General features: G+C 35.8%; 1 protein-coding gene across 1 annotated transcript in view; it reads left to right on the top strand.

Moving 5' to 3' along the window:
- ADCY10 (adenylate cyclase 10) overlaps positions 1-23,155 on the top strand; it is a 113,489-nt gene extending 90,334 nt beyond the window's left edge. The window contains exons 26-33 of the mRNA XM_074266511.1: positions 2,436-2,592; positions 4,477-4,681; positions 5,621-5,717; positions 5,838-5,953; positions 7,125-7,242; positions 12,013-12,208; positions 21,001-21,189; positions 22,917-23,155. Coding sequence (XP_074122612.1) covers positions 2,436-2,592; positions 4,477-4,681; positions 5,621-5,717; positions 5,838-5,953; positions 7,125-7,242; positions 12,013-12,208; positions 21,001-21,189; positions 22,917-23,075 — 1,237 coding nt within the window. The 3' untranslated portion in view covers positions 23,076-23,155. The remainder of the gene's footprint in view (positions 1-2,435; positions 2,593-4,476; positions 4,682-5,620; positions 5,718-5,837; positions 5,954-7,124; positions 7,243-12,012; positions 12,209-21,000; positions 21,190-22,916) is intronic.
- Positions 23,156-24,624: the final 1,469 nt, after the last annotated feature.

The following is a 24,624-nucleotide window of genomic DNA, read 5'->3' as shown; positions in this document are numbered from 1 at the left end:
GTCAAGAGAGAGATGCCTGAAACATATGTGTCAACCATGGAATGAGAATGAGAACTAAAAACCAAATAGTTTACGTGTCAAAACCAAAACCAAACCAAAATAAAACATGAGAAAAATCCTCAGAATATTGGGAAGAACCTCTTTGACGAACCTGTGGAAGAACATGGACAAGTCTATTGGAACCAACTTGAACAGGCTGCAATAGCCAATTATTAAATTTTCAGTAAACATTTCTCTTGGAAATCAGCAAATGCTATAGAACAGGGCTTGATTTATTATTATGATGGTTTTCTAGACTTTAAAAAAATGATGAAAAAAATGTAAAAAAGGCAGATTAAACTTTAAAGCATGCTGTGTACACTTCCCTTTCCATTTCCCCTCCCCATTACAGTCCAGAGTGCTAGTTATTAAAACATTTAACAATATATCTCTCATGAGCCATGTGGGTTGGGTATAGTGGATCTGCTTCATTTTGGAGAAAATGCGCATATCTGTGATGAGAAGTAATAGATCTATTAGGGTGTCAAGTATTGGAATTTTTAACAAAGGATTAGATAAACTTTCATTTGCTTTTTTCATGGAAAAGATGAAAAGGAGTAGGCAAGGTGATAGATAATATGGTTAGATGAGGTTGAAAGTGAATTGCTGGGATTCTCACACACGCACACAAATAATACAGTGTCAACTTGGAAGGAAATCTGATGAAATACCATAGTAATCTATGCTAGATCTTATATTTTTGAAATATAAATTATTAGTAAATGTAAATGGCCTGTTGTCTCTCAATTGTAATCCTTCTCTGGGAGGAGGTTTCTTTTCTGTAAATCCTTTTCTCTGTGAGCAGGTTTCTTAGGAGGCTTCTGGAGCCTCCAGCCGGAGCGAAGGTAGAATCTCGAATCCTCTTCTTCCTGAATCCTGGCTCTGAATCTCCTCCAGCTTCCCTGAAGTTCTCCTGGGAAGTCTTGTCCTTAACACAATCCAGACTCTCTCCTTCCAGACTGCTGTCTTCCAGACTCAATGTTCCTCTTTTTATCCTCCCAGAGAATGGGCTTGTGGGTATTCCCAGGGGCTTGTGGGAACTCCTATAACCAATAAACTTGCTTCTTTTAAAGGTGTATAAACTCCTTTGCAGAACTTCTTTTAAAGGTGTGAACCCTGAGCTACAGTATTAAGTACTGACTCAGCACCTAGTGAGAACCTAACAAGTAAACTTTTACCAAGAAGAATGGTAGAAAATTATGAGCAATATCACTTCATGTTTAACCTTTTTATCAATGAATAAGGATATAAATGGCATGCTAGAAGAAATAAAGCTGGATATCTTGATGAAAATAATTTTTAGTTCATAGGCAGTACAAAAACAGGCACTGGGCTCCAACAATACTATGCTGATCCCCCAGGCTATAGCTGAAGCTCTGAAATTTAATGGGCATAAAAATGAAGTCTTGAATTTGAGTTTAAAAATCAGCTTCACAAATATAAAATGGTGAAAACATGGCTATACAAAAGAGTCTGATAAAGACCCACTGTTTTTAGTGGATTGTAAACTCAAGATGAATCAATAGCATGATGCATAAGTCAAAGAAAGTTAATCTTAGACTGCATTTTAAAAAGAGGCATTGTGTATAGAAGTATGTAAGTAGTAAATCCAGATGTGTTCTACTCTGGTTAGACCATTATCTGGAGTTGTATTCAGTTTTGGGAATTGATATGCTGGAGAGTGCTCAGAAGATGAGAAGCTAGTCTCAAGCCTCAAGATCATGCTGTATAAGTATGAGGTGTAGTAACTAGATTTTAAACTAGAAAAGAGATTTAGAGGGATATGATGGTTATCTTCAAATATCTGAAGAGAATTATAGTGTAGAAAAGAGATTGGATTCTCCATGTGAATCACTGATTCCTTTCCTTTCCTTTCAGTAAGGACTACTTCCTTTCTGGATTACTCTCTAATGCTTTGTCTAAATTAAATGTGAAATTATGGTATGATCCTGTATGATTAATTAAGGCTTCCTTCTTTTCTCCTAGAGTACAAAAGAATGTGTTTAATAACTGGGTATAGCACTGTGCGCAATAAAAGAGAAATAGAAGGAAAGGGACCTTGTCCTTTTGGGGGAACAGTAGACACATTCCTCTGGACTCATCTTTAGAACAAAGAGAGTTAAACTAATAGACCTATCTGATTTCTTTCAACTTTAAGTCCTATAAACCCAGGAAGCAGTTGCTTCAAGTCCAGGAGGAATAATTGCAAGAAAGTCTTTCATGTCACCTAGGTTACACATTTCTTGAATAGGTTTTCACAGAATCTTAGAGATGGAAGTAACTTTAAGAAATTATCCAAGAAAATATCCAAGTAGGATTTCAATCCTTGCGTTACTTATTCTAGTGCCTCTCTTTATGTCCTACTGTCTGATTTTGCTTGTCTTTTACTAAAATAGGAAGAAAAAATTGGCTCAGCTTCATCAGCAAATCTCTTGCCTGTCCTCATTATGGCAGATCTACAGCTTGGATTATGCTTGTCATTGCAAATATTTTGCTCATTTAGCTGCCATGATGCAAGTGAATTCTGCACTGGAAACTCAAGACAACTTCCAGGTAGGCTTTCATATACTTATTGACTCTCATTGCAAGGAATGGAAGAAATCATTTAATCTGCTATGAATAAATCAGTGAAAAATTATGTATTAAGCACCTACTATGTGCCAAGAATATTATTAGCTACTAAGAATAGTCCCTACCCAAAAGCTTATTTTCTTGTTTCAATTTTTTTTCAGCTAATATTTATTTTCTCTTCTTGTTTCCTTCCTTCAATCCTTCCTCCCTACTGAGAAAGAAAAAAGAAACTTTACAAAAAATAAACATAGACAAACAAAACAAATTCCCACACTGGCCATGCCCAAAAATATATGTCTTATTCTATGTATTCAGATATTCCCTGCAGATGCTGGACAATATTCTTCATCCTCATTCTTCTGAAACCATGGCTGATTATTGGATTGATAAGAATTATTAAGTCTTTAAAAACTATTTTTAACTATGTTATTATACATATTATTTTCCTGGTTCTATTAATTTCAATCTATATCAGTTCATATAAGTCTTACCAGGTTTCTCTAAAACATCTCTTTCATCATTTCTCATGTTACAATATTATTTCATTACATTCATGTGCCATAATTTGTTGGACTATTCCTCAATTGATAGACACTCCCTTAGTTTCAATTCTTTTATTATTATTCAGTCATATCTGACTGAATATAGGACTTCATGGACCCATTTAGCATTTTCTTGGCAGAGACACTAGAGTGGTTTGCTATTTCCTTCTCCAGCTCATTTTGTAGATGAAGAAACTAAGGCAAACAGGGTTTAAATGATGAGGCCAGGTTTGCACACCTTCTAAGACTTTTGAGGACAGATTTGACTCAAGGCTCATTACTCTATTTATTGTGCCATCTAGCTACCCCTCCAGTTCTTTGACACCACAAAAATTGCTGCTTTAATTTCTTTTCTATACATGGGCCTTTTTTCAGGGGTCTGTTGGAGCCAATTTGAACTACCTCAAAGATCCAGTTTTTAAATTGTCTGCATGGTTGTTTAGAGCTCAGAAATAGGAGAATGCTATAAATCAGGGCTTGAATTATTGTTCTCTTAATTCAGGATACTTAAGGAGACGATAGAGAAAATGTTAATAGGTGTAATTTAAAAATATTTTGTGACTTAGAGCACTTTTTCATATGACTAGAAATGGTTTCAATTTCTTCATCTGAAAATTGTTCATATCCTTTGACCATTTATTTATCAATTGGAGAATGGCTTGAATTCTTATAAATTTGAATCAATTCTCTATATATTTTAGAAATGAAGCCTTTATCAGAACTCTTAAATGTATAAGGCTGGATCTGAACTTGTGAAGATGAATCTTCTTGATTTCTAGGCCCAACACTTTACTTTATCACTTAGCTCTTCCTCTGTATGTACCAATTTAAACATACAATATTCTCCCATTCAAACATACGCTCCTTGAGGGCAGCAGTTGTTTTTGCTTTTTCTTTATATCCCTAGGGCTTAGCACAATGCCTGATACATAGTAAGCATTTAATCAATAATTGTTGATTCATTGTGTATGGGACATGCAACTTTGAACCGCCTCTCACATTTGCCTTTTTTTCCTCCTTCCCTCTCTCTTTCTCTCCTTTCCTCCCTTCCTTCCCTTCCTCCCTTCCTCTCTTTTTTCTCTCCCTCCCTCTTTCTCTCCCTTTCTTCCTTCCATCCTTTCTCCCTCTTTCTCTCCCTCCTTTCTTTCCTTCCTTCCTTCCATCCTTCCTTCCTTCCTTCCTTCCTTCCTTCCTTCCTTCCTTCCTTCCTTCCTTCCTTCCTTCCTTCCTTCCTTCCTTCCTTCCTTCCTTCCTTCCTTCCTTTCTTCCTTCCTTCTTTCCTTCCTTCCTTCCTTCCCTTTTTCTTTCTTTGATGACATTTCAGATCATAAAAGCCTACCTAGACTACTCATTGCACAGCCAACTGGCAGGTTACCAGGGATTATGGTTCAAGTATGAAGTCATGGCCATTGAGAATGTTTTCAACAAACCCTTGAATAGAGAGACTGTGGAAATAATAGCTTATGTGGCAGAAAAATTGTCTTACATCAAGTACATGATGGGTTACCTAGACCTGTCCATTCAATTAGGTAAGATTTCTGTCTCCATCTGATTGGAAAGCAAAGGACCTCCAATTCATATCATCTTATTTATTAAAGGCCTAGTATATTCAAGATAAGAAAGGCAACAAGGTTTAGTACAGTTACTCTCAACTGGTCCCAAGGGAAAAGGAAATGGCATTTATTAAATACTTACTGTGTACTAGGCATTGTGCTAAGCATTTTACAAATATTATCTCATTTGTAAAGTCTCAGGACATTTTTACACTCTTAAAAATTATTGTGGCTTACAAAGAGCTCTTATTTCTGTGGGTCATATCTATAGAGATTTACCATATTCGAAATTAAAACTGACAATTTCAAAATTTTATTTATCAATTCATTTAAAATAATAATAAGATCATTACCTGTCTAACAAATAACATATTTAATGAGAAATTATATTTTCTAAAACCAAAAAAGTTTTTAGTGAGAGAAGTGTAATTGCTTTGCATATCTTTGCAAGTTTCTTTAATGTCATTAAGGAAGATGGTTTCTCAATAGTAAAAGAAAAATTTTTAGTATTATTAAGAAAATAATTTTGCCCTTGAAAATGCCCTGAAAGGGTCTCAGGGACTCCCAGAGATCTGCAGATCACAATTTGAGAACCATCCTCAAAACCAAAAAACTGGGTTCAAATTCTGTTGCTAACAAGCATTAATGAGCGAGGATGACCCTGGGCAAGACACTTACCTGCTCAGTGCACAATCTTTAAAGACTAGAAGTCACAGAGAAGATGCCAGTTACATTGTTTGATGAAGTTCATTTAAATTGGTGTTTACTTCTGGTACCAATGAAATCACAGGTATAACCCATATCATTCTTACCCCCATGTGCAAGTCCTTGAGGATAGAATGACAAAATTCTATTGAGGATCTAATTAGGAGGCAAAGACTGGAGGAAGAGAGAATGAGATTGTTTCTTTTACAGGCTTCCGAGCACATGGGATGTGGCAGTTAATCAAGGATCCCAACAGACACTATTTCGTCCTTCAAAGACTCACTGTTGCTCTCTTTCTGAAAAATAGGTATTTCTGTGATAAACCCTGGGGAAATGTTATATTGATAGGGTAGGTGCAGTGAAATGTTTTAGTTCAGACTGTGGCAAGTAGTTTTGCACTGCAGGCCATATTCTTTCCTTATCCCAGATATCAAAAAATGATTGAAGTGATGGAGTGGATGTGGTCATTTGCTACCATCGAGGAGCATGCCATCAGCCAAGGACTTTTCTATTTCACCTGTCTAGATATCTTGCTTTATGCTGGTAAGTCATACTTTTGCATTCTGAAGAGGGTAACAAGGACATGCATCTCAAAAGGCTTTCCTCAAGAATTAGCTTTTAGTGGAGAAGAGATGAGGGTGGAAGAGAAGCTGTTACCATCAGTTGCTGGGTAGTGGGGTTGACATCAAGAAGCTGTAGAAGAAAAAGGGCACACGAGGCTATCCCTGCCTGGAACAGGAGGGACAGAGGTGTAGGGAAGAAGGGGAGTAGCATCTCTCTGTATTCTATGGTTTGGAAAATTCTAGGAGGGAAAAAAAGTATCATTAGGAAATCTGCTTTAAAAAAATTCACATCAGGAAGTCCTAGGCAGATACCTTAACCACAGAATCATAAAATAGAAGGGCTCAAAGGAATCTTGGATATCAGGGGGTAGATTAGATAGCAGGGGGTAGATTACTGGGTTAGAATTCCTCCCCGGATACTCACTGAAACTTCCCTGACCTGGGGCACATCCTGGGGCCTCATATCTGGAATTCAAGTTTCCTCATCTGTGAAATGAGATGGTTGGCTTCAGTGACCTGAAAAGGTAAGACCCCCTTCTAGTTCTAAATCAATGGTTTTAGCCCAGCTCAGACCCATTGTACAACATTCCTTTTCCCATATATTGTAATAGGGGCTTCTTAGTAACCAAAGTTCTAGGTCCAAAAAAACCCCAAACCCAATAACATTCTAATGGTGGGAGATTCAGACAAAATTGCAGATTGATAGATTGGATATTTGTGATGGGGTATGCTTTCAGTGATGCCATACATCAAGAAGATAATAATGTATAATTCCTTTCCTGAAGACTTTTCCAGGGCACACCTTAAATCAGAGTCCAATTTAATCACCTAGCTCCCAGAGTGGTCCTACTCTGCTATTATGGAGAGGAATCCAAATGTTGCTAACAGAATAACTAGAACATGATGGGATAGAAATTTAGGTCTTCCAGACTTTGGAACAAAAAGACCTGCCCAAGTTCCCACAGACTTTAGATCAAGTAAAGAGCATTAATCTGTGGCACATCATGTCACAGGTGCCACCTTTGGTTTCAAACCATCCTAAAGATCAGATCAAGAACACCACCTTGCTTCTCATGAAACTCTCTCAGGGATAATTATGAAGGTAAGAAAGGGAACCTGAAGTGAAATGTTCCTTCTCCTGTCCTTCATAGGCTTTATTTATAGGACCTTTGAAGAATGTCTGGAATTCATAAACGACCGAGAAGATAACAAAATCCTCAAATTCCACAGTGGCCTGTTACTGGCTCTTTATTCGGATGTGGCAATCTGGTAACACAAAGCTTACATATGCGTCTCTCTCATTTTTTCAACACACAAATATTTTTAAATGTCACTATGAATAAAGCAAAATGCTAGGCTATAGCCAAAAATAAATGAAATCTAGTTCTTTCCTTTAAGAAGTTTACAATTTTGTGGGATTGATATGAGAGGAATGTGAAGTGTTTTGAAATCCAATGAGAAAGAAATCACTTCCCAATGGAGGAGAACAAGGAAGGCTAAGTCTAGAAGGTGAGGGTGGGTGGAATGTCAACAGGTACATTATAAGTATAGAGAACTATATGAAGAAGGGTTCAAAAGCAGGAGAATGAAGGGCATATTCAGAAGATGGGCAGTGTTCTAGATGGAGCAATATAAGATAAGGCTAAAAAGGGATTAATTAAACTGAAATGAACTGAGAAATGGATTAGAACCAGATTATGGAGAGCCTTGAAGGCCAGGCAAAAGGGTGCATACATTAGTAGGCTACTGAAGGTTTCTGAGCAGTGAAATTTAGATTAGATTTGTGCATTATAAAGATTCATCTAACAGCAATATGCAAGATGGAATGGAGAGGAGAATTAAGGATTAAGGAGATGTTAGGAAGCTAATTCTTTAGAGGAAGTATCACATTGGATATGAAAGGGACTGGGCAGAAATGAGAGGGGACAGCTGGAATCAAAAAGTTTTGACAATGAAATGTTTCAGGAGAAGTAGGAATCAAAGGCAATCCTGAATTTACAATCATGGGTGACTAGGTAATCACAATTATTAGAAATGGGAAAAGGAGGAAAAGGAGATAGGAAGAGGAATAAATAGCGGGGTCAGAGATGATAAACTCAGGCAGTTATCGGGCAGTAATAAGCATTGTCTGAAAACATCAAATGATAAGACTATCTACTGGAATTTGTTAATTTTCTGGCCACTGAATACCAAAAAAAAAAAAAAAAAAAAGGAGGGGGCAAAGACTGATCCTGCTCATGGAATGTAGTTCACAGAGCTCACTATCTAACAGGGGAGATGATATGTAGACAAACCCAGTCCTGAGGCTTGAGGAAAGCCAGCAAAGCCAGGGGGAAGGGATGGGGAGTGAAAGCCAATATCCAAGTAGTGATAATGTCTGAAGGCAGGAGATGGAACTGCAAGAAAGCCAGTATCACAAAAGTGCAGAGTACATGGAGGGGAGTAAGTTGGAAGTTGATTGGAAGGGTATGAAGGGACCAGGCTAGGAAGAATTTTGAAAAGCAAAGAGGATTTTATATTTAATCCTGGCAGCAATAGAGAACCACTGGAGTTGATTAAATAGGGGAGTGATACTGTCAGATACATTTTAGGAAAGTTAACAGCTGAGTGAAAAATGGAAAGGAGTGGAGAGAGACTTGAAGCAAGGATACCATCCACAGGTTTTTGCAATAGTGCAATTGTGAAGTGATGAGGGCCAGGTTGTGATATTTTGAGGAAGGATGGAAAATATGAGAGAGGTTATTGTTAGATTCTTACTAAGTGCTAAGATGGTACTTAACAATTCTCTAGTTCACACTTTTGGTTACCGCTTTTAAGGGGAGTTTACCCCTTTAAACTTCTGAGGAGGAGCTTACATATGAAAAGGAGTTTACACAACCTTTAAAAGGAGCAAGTTCATGGGTTGAAGTAATTTTCCCATAAGCCCTTGAGTTCTCACATGCCCATTCTCTAGGAGGATAAAAGAAGACAGCATTGAGCAAGGAGTCTACTCTAGGACAGACTTAGGCCAAGAGGAGTAGTCTACTCTGGAGGAAGAAGAGTCGAGTCTGGGCCAGAGTTGGGACTGCGGCCTGGAGAAGGAGTCTGGATTGGGGAAGGACAAGAGCTGGAGTAGATTCAGAGCCAGGATTCGGGAAAAAGAAGAAGAGGCTGGCTGGAGAAGAAAACAAAGAAATCTGCTCACAGAGGAAAAGATTATACAGAAAAGAAACCTCCTCCCAGAGAAGGATTACAACTGAGAGACAACAGGACCTTTATGGTTATAAAGATGAAAACTAAATGAAATAATTATGGAAATGGTCCAAGAAATCATTAGGTATTGAGGAGTAAGGAAGCACTGAGAGAGAGTGAGGAGCCATAGATTATTCCTAGGTTGCAAGTCTGGGTGACTGGGAGGATGGTGATACCCTTGACAACATAATACCAAAGTTAGGAAGAGCAGTGAGTTTGAGAGAAAATAGAAGTTCAATTGGATATGCTGAATTTAAGATTTCTACACTATATTCAGTTTGAGGGATCTAAAAGGCAGTTGCAGATGTAAGACAGGAGATAGAGAGGAAGGGTTGGATGAGTAGATTTGTGAGTCATCTGAATAAAGATGATAGTCAAAACCATCAGGCCTGGTGAAATTGCTAGAGGAAAAAGAGAAAAGAGAGAGCCCAAGATGAGATTTTTTGAGGCACAGTTATCAGGCTTAAATATCCAGCAAGAGAAAAAGAGAATCAGGAGAGAACAATGTCACCACTGCCTTTGGAAGAAGACAGTATAAAGGAGAAGAGGATGATTGACAGTGTCAAAGGCTGTGGAGAGATCAGGAAGGAGGAGAATGGAGAAAAGACAATGAGATTTGGCTAGAAAAAGACCACTGTCTCTACAGAACTGTTGATGTCCTCTGGTGATGTCAGTAGACAAGCTGCCTTTTCCATCCATGTGGGGTCCTTTGCTGTTTTGATCTCTCTATTGAGCTCCTCTTTGCTGGATGCTTTCACAATGGAAGCTTTGTACTGCTGTGGACAATTGAGAGATCATTCAAACTTCAAAAAGCATGATCTCAGTTGAATGATGAGTAAAGACTGCAAAGAGTTAATTAAGAAAGGGAGTGAGAGGAGAGGTAGTAGGGATACCTATTGTAAATTGTCTTCTCATTGAATTTTGATACAAAAGGGAGGAGGGATATGAAATGATAAATAGCAGGAGTGGATGAATATTTTGAAAATACAGGATATATTGAGCATATCTGTAGGCAAAATGGAAGCAGCAAGAGGACAGGGAATGATTTAATAAATAGATAGTGGAACTACTGGAGAAGATGGACTAGAATGAGATCACTTGTGCATGAAGGGTATTGCCTTGACAAAGAAAAGGGCCCCCTATCTTTTAATGTGAGACAAGGTTTAAGGAGGAAATATTGGGGAAAGTTATATGAGGGGCAAAAGAGAGCTCTCTGAGAATGGTCTCAAATTTTTTTCAATGAAATGAGATAAGGCACTCAGCCCAGAGAAGAGGAGAAGAGCGAGCTATGGAATGCTTGAGGAATGGTGACTCCATTAGGGAAGTATAGAAGAATTACCTTGCTGCACTGAAGGTCTAATTGAGAACATAAATTTGTAGTGGATCCAATTGGCAATGTTTCATGATTTTCTCCAGATTTGTCGAGCAGTACATAAAGACAAAAGAAGTAGATGGCGGGAGCAAAGGAGGGCAAGGGTTTTAGGATACAAGGGAAAAGACATTTAAAAAAAGAAGACAATGTAGGGTTGGACTGGCTCACCAAGAGATCAAGATAGGAAAAGGAAAGGGAGAGATCTGAAGAATGTAAAGATTGCTGGTCAGCAAGGAAAAAACAAAACAAAACAGGTTTTAGGGTTGAAAGGCAGAGGAAGAAATGGAATAATAATTACCTCACGATAATTAGATAAAGGAATTTTAGAGTTCATGTGGCACATTTGTGAGTGATGGAAAGAGTATGACTGTAGAGCTATAGATAGCTTTGATATAGGGTAAGAGAAGGTGGTCAAGGGAATTAAGTAAATTGAGGGATTAAGAGATTATGATGTTTGAAAGAATATCAATATGAAAGAATATCAATATGTATATTGAAGTTGTCTATTACAAGGCCAGGTTTGGAAAGGAAAGAAAGGCTATGAGCCAGGTACTGAATTTTTGAGGAAGGTAGGAGGTCTGTAGACAACAGCTACCAGAATCTCTGTTGGTCAATAAATTCATATTTATTGAATTCCTTCAAAGGGGAAAAGATTACTTACTAATTGATAGTGGTAGAGGGAAAGCCTTGAGACAATAGTGGGGACCAATGAATATTCCAGCATTCCCACCCTGGGTCTTAGTGAATGAAAGTGCCACCAGTGCTGGCAAGAGTGAGAGCCAAGAGGAACCTTAAAAAAGGAACCTTAGAAAATATTCACTACTTTTCCTTCTAGAATTCTAACATTTATTTTCTATCATTTATTTGGCTGCTTTGAAAGAGATCAGATGAAAGAAAATTAACCCAAAATCATGTTAAAAAATTCTGGCTAACTGTGAGCCCTAGAGGTCATAATCTCCTGGAATACAGCCCTCCAGCAATTGGATAATGGAGCTAATTTTTCCCTTTTGCCTTCTGGGTATCTAATTCACCAATTCATACTGGCTCTTCTTTCCTACTTCCCTTATCATCAACTTCCTACTTGACAGAATCAAGATGGGAGGGATGTGCTATTTAAAATAGGCTCAAGAGGGAGGGAGGGGATAATTTGGAAAAATGAATACAAGGGATAATATTATTAAAAAAAAATTACTCATGCATATATACTGTGAAAAAAATTATAAATAAAATAAAATAAAATAGGCTCAGAATTCACTCCAGCCAGAAATCAACATGGAAACTGCATTTTCCCCACAGTTGGGTTGGCCCAGGGTGACTTCCAGGGGCCTGGTTTCTGGAAGGCATATTTTCACTAAAAATGAATTCATAAAAGCAAGAGACCTCAATTGTGATGCTGACCTTACTTTTCCCTCCTTCTCCTTCTATTGGTGATTTAGGTTTGCTAGACATGAGGAGTGGGAAAATTTTGAAGTATTTTTCAACAGAGCTAAAAAGCTGGTCCACAGAAAGACTCCATCATTCCTTTTCTGTGAGGGATTTAGTAGGTATATGGAATGCCAGGTTCTTTGCCTCCAAAAACAAATTCAAGAACAAATGGAGAATGTCCAGGATATTGGAGTTGAACTACTCAAGGTGACTCCTTCCTTGTATTTTGCTGAGTTTTCTTTCAGGACAGTTAGCATAACAGCAGAGGATACTACTTAGGTATACCTAAAGTATATTACTTGGATTTTCAATTAATCTTGTGAGTTATGTTTTCATTGTTCTGAAAGGGTAACTACCAATAAGAAAAGCATTGCCTCAAACTTGGCTATTTCACTAGCAGAGTGTTTAGACAGTGCAGTTCCAAGGTAAAATAATTTTTTAAAAATTACAGTTATCTCTCTTAATTTCAATTGTAGTCCTATGATTTTAAACCAACTGCTCTTCATTTACTTTCTAATTTTGAGAGGTCATGACCCCTTTGTCCTAGCTTATGTCCCTATCATCAATCCCCAACTAAGGAATGTCATTGACCTATGCCATCTTTGGACAATTTATTTAAACTTCCAGTTACCTCATCATCCTGTGTTTGCTTGTTGCCTGGAGCCTAGGCACATTGACCTTAATGTTACAAATTTACCAAAACCTATTACAGTGAAATAAGTAAACCCCAACCCCATTTCACCCCTAACCAGTTAACCAGATTTCTCCCAATTCTCATTTTACTTTGTAGAAGATGGAGGCAAATGATAGCAAAATCAGGAAACGAGCAAGCAAACTTCCAAATCATGTCTGAGAATCACTACTTCCAATTTAATGTATACTTTCCATATTACCATTCCAATATGATAACACATTGGAATCTTTGGAATGATGTCCAGAAAGGAAAGAATACTGAACCCAAAGTCATGAGATTGGAAGTCAAATCCCAAATCTCATTAGTTAGCTATATACACTATGGTCAAGTCACATAATCTTTCTAAACTTGTTTCTTCATCTATAAAAATTATCGAAGTAGCCAAGAGGAAGAATTCTTTTCAGACAAATTTCCAAAAATATTTGAAATCATTAAAAATACACCATTCCAGGAATAATCTATTTTAGTAATAGCTAGCATTTACATTGTTCTCTAAGATTTGAATATGTTAATTTCATTTGATCCTCACAAGCAGCTCCTGAAATAGATACTATTATTATTTCCATTTTATAGACATAAAGACAATGAGCCTGAAAAAGGTTGTGACTTTCAATGGCTAGTAAGGCTCTGAGGCAGTATTTAAACTCTGGTCTTCCTGACTCCTTCAGCTCTTTATACACTCTATCACCTCGATGCCTAGGAAATTGTATTTCTAGAAATAATATATTTCAATACTTAGGATCACAAATTTAGAGATAAAAGGGATCTTAGCACCAAGTCCAATCACCTCATTTTAAAGATGAAATAACAGAGAGTTTAAATAAATTGTCCAAAGGTGACACAGGTCATATAATAACCAAGCCTAAATTTAACCTAGTTCCTCTAATTCCATTTCTACATCACCACTTTTCAATTTTTTAACCACTAGAATTTGTTTTTAAAGGAACATTGGGCACAAGAAACCCTTGCAATTTTAAAAAATGTATTTTATTGAACTTCCTTGTATTTTTTAAAAATTTCCTATATGTCTCCCTGCACATCTCACTTTCTCTCCCCTTTTAATGAGAGCCATCTCTTATAAGGAAGAATTTTTATTAAAACAGGAAAGAAAAGAAATTCACCAAAATGGAACAACACATGAAACAAACCTCATGAAGTATCTTCTTATATATTTCTTCACGAGGGCCAAGCTGATGCTTTAATATATTTTTTTTTCATTAAATTTTTCCCAATTACATGTGTAAAATATTTTAACATACTTTAAAAAATTGAGTTTCAAATTCTCTTCCTTTCTTCTGTCCCTCCCTCCTCTTTTAGAAGGCAAGCAATTTGATATTGATTATATATGTGAAGTCATGCAAACCATATTTCTATATTAACCATGTTGCAAAAGAAAATACCAACAAAACAAAACAAAAAATTGAGAAAGTATAAAAAAAAAGTATGCTTCAATCTGAACTCAAGAGTTCTCTCTTTGGAGGTGGATAACATCTTCTATCATGGATCTTTTGGAATTGTCTTGATCAAAGTAGCTAAATCCTTCACAATTGATCATTCTTACAATATTGCAGTTACTGTGTACAATTTTTTCCTGGTTCTGCTTACTTCATGTTGCATCATTCTTCCCAGATATTTCTGAAATCATCCTGCTCATCATATCTTATAGCACAGAGTATTTTAACATATTCATATGTGATTTGTTCAGTCATTCCCTAAATAAGAGCATTCCCTCTGTTTTCAGTTCTTTGCCACCACAAAAAAAAGAACTGCTATAAACATTTTTGTACATATAGGTGGTACACACCCACCTTTTTTTCCTATCTTTTTGGGATATAGACCTAGTGGTGATATTGATTGGATCTTTTATAAACCTTAGTTCCAAATTGTTCTTCAGAATGGTTGAATCAGTTCATAATGCAAGTAGTAGTACAAAAATGTCCCAGTTTTTCCACATCTATAGCATTGTCATTTCCTTTTCTGTCATGTTAGCCACCCTGAGAGGTATGAATGAGATCTTCTATCAGAGTTGTTCTAATTGCATTTCTCTACTGAGTAGTGGTTTAGACTATTTTTTCATCTAACTATTGATAGCTTTTATTTTTTTCTTCTGAAAACTGCCTCTTCATAGTTTATCAACCAAAAAATCATTCTTATTTTTCAATTTAACTCAATTTCCTATATTTTTAAGAAATGAGGCCTTTATCAGAGAAATTTGCTTTAAACATTTTCCCCAAGTTTTCTATTTTCCTTTCAATTTTTGGCTGCATTTTTGTTTTTGCTAAAAGCTTATTTTATATAATCAGGGGCAGGTAGGTGGCGCAGTGGATAGAGCACCAGCCCTGAATTCAGGAGGTCCCAAGTTCAAATGTGGTCTCAGACACTTAACACTTCCTAGCTGTGTGACCCTGGGCAAGTCACTTAATCCCAGCCTGGGGGGTGGGGAGGGAGAATTGATATCATCAAAATTTATCTATTTTGCTTTCTGTAATCTTCTCTATCTTGTTTAGATATAAACTCTTTCCTTATCCACAGATCTAACAGGTGTATTTTTTCCATGCTTCCCTAATTTACTTATATCACCTTTTATGTTTAAATCATTTATCTAGGTACACATTGTAAGATGCTGGTCTATGCCTAGTTTCTGCCAAGTTGCTTTCCAGTTTTCCCAGAAATGTTTGTTAAATGTTGAGTTCTTTCCCCAAAAAGTTTGGATGTCTAGGTTTATCAAACAAACATTAGTTTTATTATGGTCATTTACTACTTATATATGTACTTAGTCTACTTTATTGATTCATCACTCTGTTTCTTAACCAGGAGCAGATTGTTTTGATGATTACTGCTTTTTCATATAATCTGAAATATGGTAGCCTTCTTTCACATTTTTTCATTTATTCCCTTGATATTAATGAACTTTTGTTCTTCAAATGAATTTTATTACTATTTCTTCTAGCTCTATAAAATAATTCTTTGGGAGTTTGATTGGTAGAGCACTGAACAAATAGATTAATTTAGAGAAAATTACCATTTTTATTTATTCACTTCATCTACTCATGAGCAATGAATATTTCTCCAGTTGTTCAATCCCATCTTTAATTGTGTGAAAATTTCATAATTATGTTCATATAAATCGGGGTTCATCCTGGCAAGTCAACTACCAAGTATTGTCTAGTGTGCAGTTATTTTAAATGGAATTTCTCTTTCTATCTCTCCCTGGGACATTTTGTTGACAGTATTTAGATACACTGGCGATTTTTATGGATTTATTTTATATCCTGGAACTTTGAAATCCTATCATCTGAAAAGTGACAGTTTTGTCTCCTCACTATCTGTTCAATTTCTTTTTCTTCTTATTGCTATAGCTGACATTTCTAGTCTGATATTTAAGAATAGTGGTGATAATGGGCATCCTTTTTTCACTCCTAAACTTAAGATTTGTCCTCATTAAAGATAATGCTTGTTTTTGTTTTTAGATAAATACTGCTTATCATTTTAAGGAAGATTCCATTGATTCCTGTGCTTTCTATTACTTTTAATAGGAAGAGGTATTGTATTTTGCCAAAAGATTTTCTGCATCTATTGATATCATATGTTTTTGTTGTTGTCATTGATAATGGATCATATGATGATAGTTTTCCTAATATTGAACCAGCCCTGCATTCCTGGTATAAATCCTACCTAGTTACAGTGTATAATCTTTGTTATATATTGCTACAATCTCACTGACTAATATTTTATTTAAAATTTTTGTAATTAAAGAAATTGGGGGGGGGCAGCTAGGTGGCACAGTGGATAGAGCACCAGCCTTGAATTCAGGAGGACCCAAATTCAAATTTGGTTTCAGACACTTAACACTTCCTAGTTGTGTCACCCTGGTACTTTCTTTTTTTTTTTTTTTTTTTTTTTTTGAGGCTGGGGTTAAGTGACTTGCCTAGTATAACTTTACTATCTTATTTCCTCCTGCAATGAATTTTTCCTTTAAGAATTTGGATGCTGTGCCACTTGCTGCATATATGTTAGTATTGATATTACTTCATTGTCTATAGCTCTTTCTAGTAAAATGTAGTTTTCCTGCTTATCCCTTTTAATTAAATCTATTTTTGCTTTTGTTTTATCTGAGATTATAATTGCTACTTCCAACCTTTCTTACTTCAGTTGAAGCATAATAGATTCTGCTCTAGCCTCTTATTTTGACTCTGAGTGTGTTTCTATTTTAAGGATGTTTCTTGTAAACCTATAGGATTTTGATTTCTAATCTATTCTATCACTTTCATTTAATGGGTGAGTTCATTCCATTCACATTTACAATTATGATCTCTAAATGCGCATTTCCCTGCGCATATCCTCTTTTCTTCTTTGTTGTGTCCTGCTTTTTAGAGCCCCCAAGTTGGGGTTACAAAACATATCGTTGCTTTCTAGAGCCCCCACACTGGGGTAATTAAATATACCTTCCTAGTGGAGAAATGATGAGGCGGGACATTCTTTATAAGTAAATATGTCTCTCTTTTTATCCTGCCCCTCCTTTCTAGTCTTTTTTTGTTTCTGAGCACTGCCTTTTTTTTTTAATCTGTCTTTTCTTCTATCACCCTACCACTCCCTGCCCATCTTTTTACTTCCTTGTTGGGTAGATAGATTTCTATTATCAATGTGAATATGTGTATGTATGTGTGTGTTTTAAAAGCCAATTTAGATGTAAGTGAGGTTCAATCATTGTTTACCTACACTATTTTGATGAGGAGTAAACTGAGCTTCTAAACCGACATAAGTCAGTTCCTTTCCTCCTGGGTCTGATTATCTCTCTCCTTCCCACTACCAGGTGGGTTCAGTAGCAAATGAATTTGTTACTCAATGCTTTATGGAAACAAAGTCAGTCTTGATAGTAAAGGTATAGACAGACGTTTGGCCTCCAGGAAGACCAAACTGCCTGCAAGGGGATGCCAGTAGGCGGGCACAAGGCTGGTATGAACCGAGTGCAAGGTTTGGAAGCAAGGTTAAAGTCTGGTTAGTAAAAGGCATTAGATAGAGGAAGACACCGAAAGCGGCGGGACAGAAAGTCTCTGATGCAAAGCATGTTTGCTGGCATCTTTCAACTCTTTGCCAAAGGATGATTTTACATTTGCTGTTTTTATCTGCTTGGAGGGGCATATGGGTGGAGCCCAAGTTGATTCCTGGAAGGCCAGATTCTTGGCGGGCTTTTCAGATAAGGAAGAAACTGTTTTGGGAAAACCTGAGCAGATAGTTGGGGGTTGAGAAAATCCAAGCCAGCTCAGATCCAGTGGGGGACTGGGTACAGCCCAAAGTGGTTTGACAAGATCTTGTAATTAAAGATCAGACCCAAAGGAAGTTGGAGATCAGACAAGGAATATCAAAGGGGCTATTGCCCTCATCATATTTTTCCCTCTTTCCTTGCACATTTCTTTTATATGAGATATTTTGTTCCATCTTCCTCTTTTCTCCCAGGGCATCTCTCTTTCTAATCATCTTTTTTCATACCATCCCAATATAACCAACTCATTCCCATAACTTTTTTCTATATAGACTCCAACTTGCCCTAATAATGACAAAGATCTTCGAAGATACATATATTATCTTACCATATAAAAAGGTAAACATTTAAACATTATTGAGTCCTTTATAATTTACAATGAAATATTTCACATTTTCTTCTATTTTCCCCCATTCATTTGAATTTGTTTTATTGTTTCTTGGTATTTCAGTGATTCATTAGCTGTCACTTGCCTAATTCTAATTTTTAGGGAATTATTTTTTTCAGTGAACTTTTGTATCTGTTTTTCCATTTGTCTACTTCTGTTTTTTAAGGAATTCTTTTCTTCAATGAATTTTGCATCTCTTTTTTCATTAAGACAGTTGTTTTTCTCCAGTATTATTTTTTTTTACATGTGCTTATCAAATTGCTGACTTTTCATAATTTTCTTCTTTGGCTTTCATTTTTTATCTAATTTTTCCTTTAGCACTCTTATTTGATTTTGAAACTAAAAGGAAGAAAAAAGGAAACTGAACATCACTTTCAAAATCCATGTTAAAAAGTCATGATTTTGGCTAGGCTAGTGCGTTGCATTGCCACTCCTCTTCCCACCATGATATTGATGAGCTTGGAGAAGATTAGTGATTTTTTAAAGTGATAGATCTCTGAATCTTTTTTTTTTTTTTTTAATTAGATCACTATTTTATTTCAATCTGTATAAATCTGCTATGATTCCATAGTGATTATAAAATCTGTATATTAAGGCCAAGAGTTGTGAACTGTAGATTGTAAGTTCATTTGCTTAATTATAGGAAGCAATCTAGTAGACCTCCACTTTGTTTTTTTGCCTTTTTTTTTTTTTTTTTTTTTTTTTTTTTTTTTTTTTTTTGTTATGATGGTCAAACCCAACATGCAGAGGTGACTCAGTACATAGGAAAACCCTCAGCCATTTTTTTGTCTCTTCATCCCTTAGCCTCACTTTATTATCCAACATGAGGGGGTGATCATAAGCACTTGACCAATGAGTGATCTTGGTTGCTGCCTGGAAGCCTGCATTTCTTTATTTATTTTTTTTTTTTTATATTTTTTTTATAATATTATCCCTTGTATTCATTTTTCCAAATTATCCCCCCCCTCCCTCTACTCCTTCCCCTCCGATGACAGGCAGTCCCATACATTTTACATGTGTTACAATATAACCTAGATACAATACATGTGTGTAAATACCATTTTCTTGTTGCACAATAAGCATTAGATTCCGAAGGTACATGTAACCTGGGCAGACAGATATTAGTGCTAACAATTTACATTCACTTCCCAGTGTTCCTTCTCTGGGTGTAGCTACCTCTGTCCATCATTGATCAACTGGAAGTGAGTTGGCTCTTCTTTATGTTGAAGATTTCCACTTCCATCAGAATACATCCTCATACAGTGTTGTTGTTGAAGTGTACAGCGATCTTCTGGTTCTGCTCATTTCACTTAGCATCAGTTGATGTAAGTCTCTCCAGGCCTCTCTGTATTCCTCCTGCTGGTCATTTCTTACAGAGCAATAATATTCCATAACCTTCATATACCATAATTTACCCAACCATTCTCCAACTGATGGACATCCATTCAACTTCCAGTTTCTAGCTACAACAAAAAGAGCTGCCACAAACATTTTGGCACATACAGATCTCTTTCCGCTCTTTAGTATTTCTTTGGGATATAAGCCCAGTAGCAGCACTGCTGGGTCAAAGGGTATGCACAGTTTGATAACTTTTTAGGCATAGTTCCAAATTGCTCTCCAGAATGGCTGGATTCTTTCACAACTCCATCAGCAATGTATCAGTGTCCCAGTTTTCCCACATCCCCTCCAACATTCATCATTATTTGTTCCTGTCATCTTAGCCAATCTGACAGGTGTGTAGTGGTATCTCAGAGTTGTCTTAATTTGCATTTCTCTGATCAGTAGTGATTTGGAACACTCATATGAGTGGATATAGTTTCAATTTCTTCATCTGAGAATTGTCTGTTCATATCCTTTGACCATTTATCAATTGGAGAGATCTCTGAATCTTAACTTTTAAAGAAAATCTGTCTTTCCAGGCCAAGCTGCTTTTAAGAGAAAGCAATAGAAAGAATAGCATAGATTTACAGATTAGCCCTCTTTGGAATCATTATGATAATCGGCTTGCTACAAAGGATAATAGAATCAATGTTGTTCCTTGAGGCAACACACATAGAAACAGATAATAATATTAAGGTTAATATTTTATAATAGAAAATATACATAATCATGCTGCCAACATAATATTACCTGACATTAGTAAATAATCTCCTTGAAAAAAGGAGTATGTATGCTTGTTAGCATCTAGCACAGTTCTTGGCACATAAGAGATCCCAATTTAATTAAATCATAAGATTCTTAGGGAGCAGGACTATTCTTCTTCATCTTTATAGCCTCCACAGCACTTAGCATATTATCTTGCACATATCTACAATAGTTTGACTTGACTCATTAGTTTTCAAAATCCATCTCAAGGAGGACAAGCACATACCCAAGAAAAACTCCTCAGCACCACTAACAACCACAAAATCATGAACTGGCTGGATTGTCAATTCGTTATGGTCACCATATAATATTTCACAAATTTAATTGTGTCTTCTTCTGAATTCTTTTTATAGAAACTTTTTTGATATGAGTGAAATAAATACAGAAATCAAACCATCTTTGAATATGTACATCATTGTGATTCCACTGATTTAACTGTGTATAATATAATTTTTTTAGGTATAAGATTCTTTTTTTTCTAAACTAGATATCTACTATTCTTTCATCAGAATCTGGAGAATTTGGTAGCTCAAAGTTCCACGGGTCCTATCTTCCACCCAAGGATTTACCACCTGATGGCTTATGCATGCATACTAATGGGTGATGAGGAGAACTGTAATGTTTTCCTGAGAACAGCTTTACAGATCTGTGAAGTCCAAGGAAATGTACTGGAAAGAAGTTGGATAAATATAAGCAAAGTAAATAAAGGAAACTGGGAATGGGAAATGGGGTTTGTTGACTCTAATGTACAGTCTAGCAGTGGGGAACAGAATGTTTAAGTTATGTTAACAGGCCTTTGATTTCATGGCTGTAGGATGTTCTTGAGGAAGAACTTTCTCTACCAATGCACTAGCTTAGAATTATAGCCTTAGACTTTTCTGAAGCATTGCAGGGTATTGTGACTTACAAAGAATTACTCAGAACAGGAAAAAATAGGACTTAAATTCAGCTTTCTTGACTACAAAGTCAGCTCTCAATTATGTCATGTTGCCTCTCATTAAATTAAATTTAAAATTAAATGAATAGAGTACTGGATATTGATTTGAGAAAGACAAATTCAATCCTTCCTTTTCCCTATAATATGGGAATTCTGTCATTTACACTAAACTCTTTACTACTCTCCACTTCAATAGTGTCTCTGTATAGCCAGTCCCTTTTAAATACTTTGGAAACTGGACTATGCCAGAGGAAGCCAACCTACTTTGTGGAAGGTCATCTATCTTTAGCAAACTAGAAAATGTGCAAGTGGGTTAGTCTGTATTTGATTACTTTTAAAAATTTGTGAGCATTTCAGAGGATACAACAGAATAGTTATAATAATAATATTTAACATTTATATAAAGCTATGTCATCTCATTTAATCATGACTAAAACCTTGTGAGGTGGGTACTATTATTATCCCAAGTTCAAATCTTGCTTTGTGGCTTGGGCAAATTACTTAATATCTGTTTCCCTCAATTTCCTCATATATAAAATTGGGATATATCAGTTGAAAATGGCTGAATAAGTTATAGTGTATGAATGTTATGAAATATTATTGTTCTATAAGAAATGATCAGCAGGATGATTTTAGAGAGTCCTGGAGAGAGTTACATGAATTGATATTAAGTGAAATGAGACAAACCAGGAGATTATTATACACAGCAACATCAAGATTATATGATGATCAATTCTAATGGACATGGCTCTCTTCAGAAACAAATGAGATGATTCAGACCAGTTCCAATAATTTTGTGATGAAGAGAGCCATCTACATCCAGAGAAAAGAGTGTAGGAACTGAGTGTAGTTCAGAACATAGCATTTTCACTCTTTTTTTTGCTGTTTGCTCGCATATTATTTTCTTAATTTTTTCCTGTTTGATTTGATTTTTCTTGTGCAGCAAGATAATTGTATAAATATGTATGCATATATTAGATTTAATTTAAATGTAACATGTTTAACATATATTGGATTATCTGCCATCTAGGGGAGAGAAAATTGAAACACAAGGTTTTGCAAGGGTTAATGTTGAAAAATTATCCATGCATATGTTTGGGAAATTAAAAGCTTTAATAAAAAACATTTTTTAAGTGGGATAAAAATAGCACTTACTTTCCAGGGTAATTGTGAGGATCAAATGAAATCTTCTAAGTACTTTATAAATGCCTCTAGTTGTTTTACCAATGGGGAGACTGAGGCAGTGAGGGTGGGAGGGTGTCTTTCTTGTCCAAGGTCACACAACTAGTTAATTTCTGTAGCAGGAACTTGAACTCAGCTCTTCCTGTCTCCAAATCCAGCATGAAATTTAGTGGTCAAACAATTGTCTTACCAATTCCATTGTTTTGGAAAGCCTAGTAGTAGGTCATATAGAATATTTATAAAATAAAAATACTTATTGAATTTGTCACAGGGAACTCATTCTGAATTCCCTTTCCCTTTTCTCAGAGATGGTGGTACTCTGATGAAGTGTCTGAGGAAGACAGCTGGCTTCAAATAGTCTTGCGTCTTCCAAGGTGGAACGAAATCGAATTTGATGACAACAAAATAAAGAAAGTTGAACAAAACAAATTCCGATTTAAAATTACTATCATGGATAACTACTAGCATTTTTATGAGCAAGATTGAAGAACTTGGAAAGTAAGGTCATTTTCATCATCCAAATAATTTCTAAGCTTCCTTTCTGGGCAGGCTGAATTCTCCTAGCACTTACACATTGTTTCTGTTTGAGCATTTTTGCCTTCCCATTTTTTTGAGGGTACAGGAGGAAGATAGGGTCTATAAAGGTAGTAAGCTCCATATTTTGTCAATTTCTCTCTGTTAATTGTTAAATTGATAAATTATTAAACAATTATTATAGTGTAGACTTACAAAACAATCATAATTTGTTTCTTCAGAAATGTGAAAAAGATAAGTAGTCACATAAGAAATATCACCTACAAAGGTGAAGATAGTATTGTACCTGTCTGTATCATATTTGTGGGAATAATAAAGACTTTGAAATGAAAAAAATTGTGGTATTAAGCATAGTGCCTGGAATTGGGATGGTGGGAAGGGAAAGGAAAAGAAGGGATGTGATAAATATGAGGAAGATAGATTAATAACAATAATAGCTAATATTCAAATAGAGCTTTAGTGATCATTTTTATCCTAAACTATAAATAAGTATTGCTAATAATTTTTCAAATAGATACTAACTTTAATTTAAGAAATTATATTTGTGCTTGATTTTTTAAAGTGTGATGTTCACACTTAGATACACATACAGCAGTGATAGTCAAGAAATATTAAAGGGCTTTTGTCTTTACTTGCTTCAACTAAACACATGTTTCTGTAAAAGAAAGATAACAGCAGTTTTAAAAATCAAACACTATACAACTTAAAGATATGTTAATTTGATACATACTGATGAATAATGATAGGAAAATATTAAAATTCTTTTATTTTCTGTAACAAAACTATTGTTTCTGTAAAAGAAGAAAACTTTGTATATACAATAAGAAGAACACAATTCATAACATACAATAGTCTAGTATCTGACCTGAAGTATTTCTGACAACATTTGTTAGCATCAAGTGATGTGACAGCATATAGTGCAGACTTGCATGATGCAATGTGGGCAAGTGTTGTCAGAAGCACCTCGGTTTCATTATGTGCTTGATTTTGAATTAATTTTTGGTCATTGTAAGTTCAGAAATCTGATGTCAAGTTTTTTGGGACCCCTACATTCAGTTATATGATCCCTATGGATGACTGATATGTTAGGGTAGTAATTCCTAGTCCTAATAATAGGATTCAATCATGAGGAAGAATTCACAATGGCCAATTTCTGTAGCAAAAGGTAGGTAGATTTATTTTAGGAGACAAAGTTACAGACAAAATGAAGAGATACAGTAGATACCAGGAATGGTAAATATGAAATAGAGTTGGGAGAGCACATAATAAATCACAATGAATAGACAAGTTTCCTGGTGGAATTAACAATTAATTAGGATAAAGGGAACCCCATGAGGTTGGAGTATGATCTTAGCTGGCAGGCTAAATGCATAGAGGAATTTAGCTCCCTAAGAGAGTTAGGTATAAGAAAGAGAAAGCCACCATGAAGCATGGTGGGAACATGACATAGGGGAGGAGAGAGGGGAGAGACACCATGAGA

This window comes from Sminthopsis crassicaudata, chromosome 4 (assembly GCF_048593235.1).
Source record: "Sminthopsis crassicaudata isolate SCR6 chromosome 4, ASM4859323v1, whole genome shotgun sequence".
In the NCBI taxonomy this organism is placed as follows: domain Eukaryota; kingdom Metazoa; phylum Chordata; class Mammalia; order Dasyuromorphia; family Dasyuridae; genus Sminthopsis; species Sminthopsis crassicaudata.
Note: the sequence above shows the minus strand (reverse complement) of the source record. Positions and strands in the feature narration are given on the sequence as shown.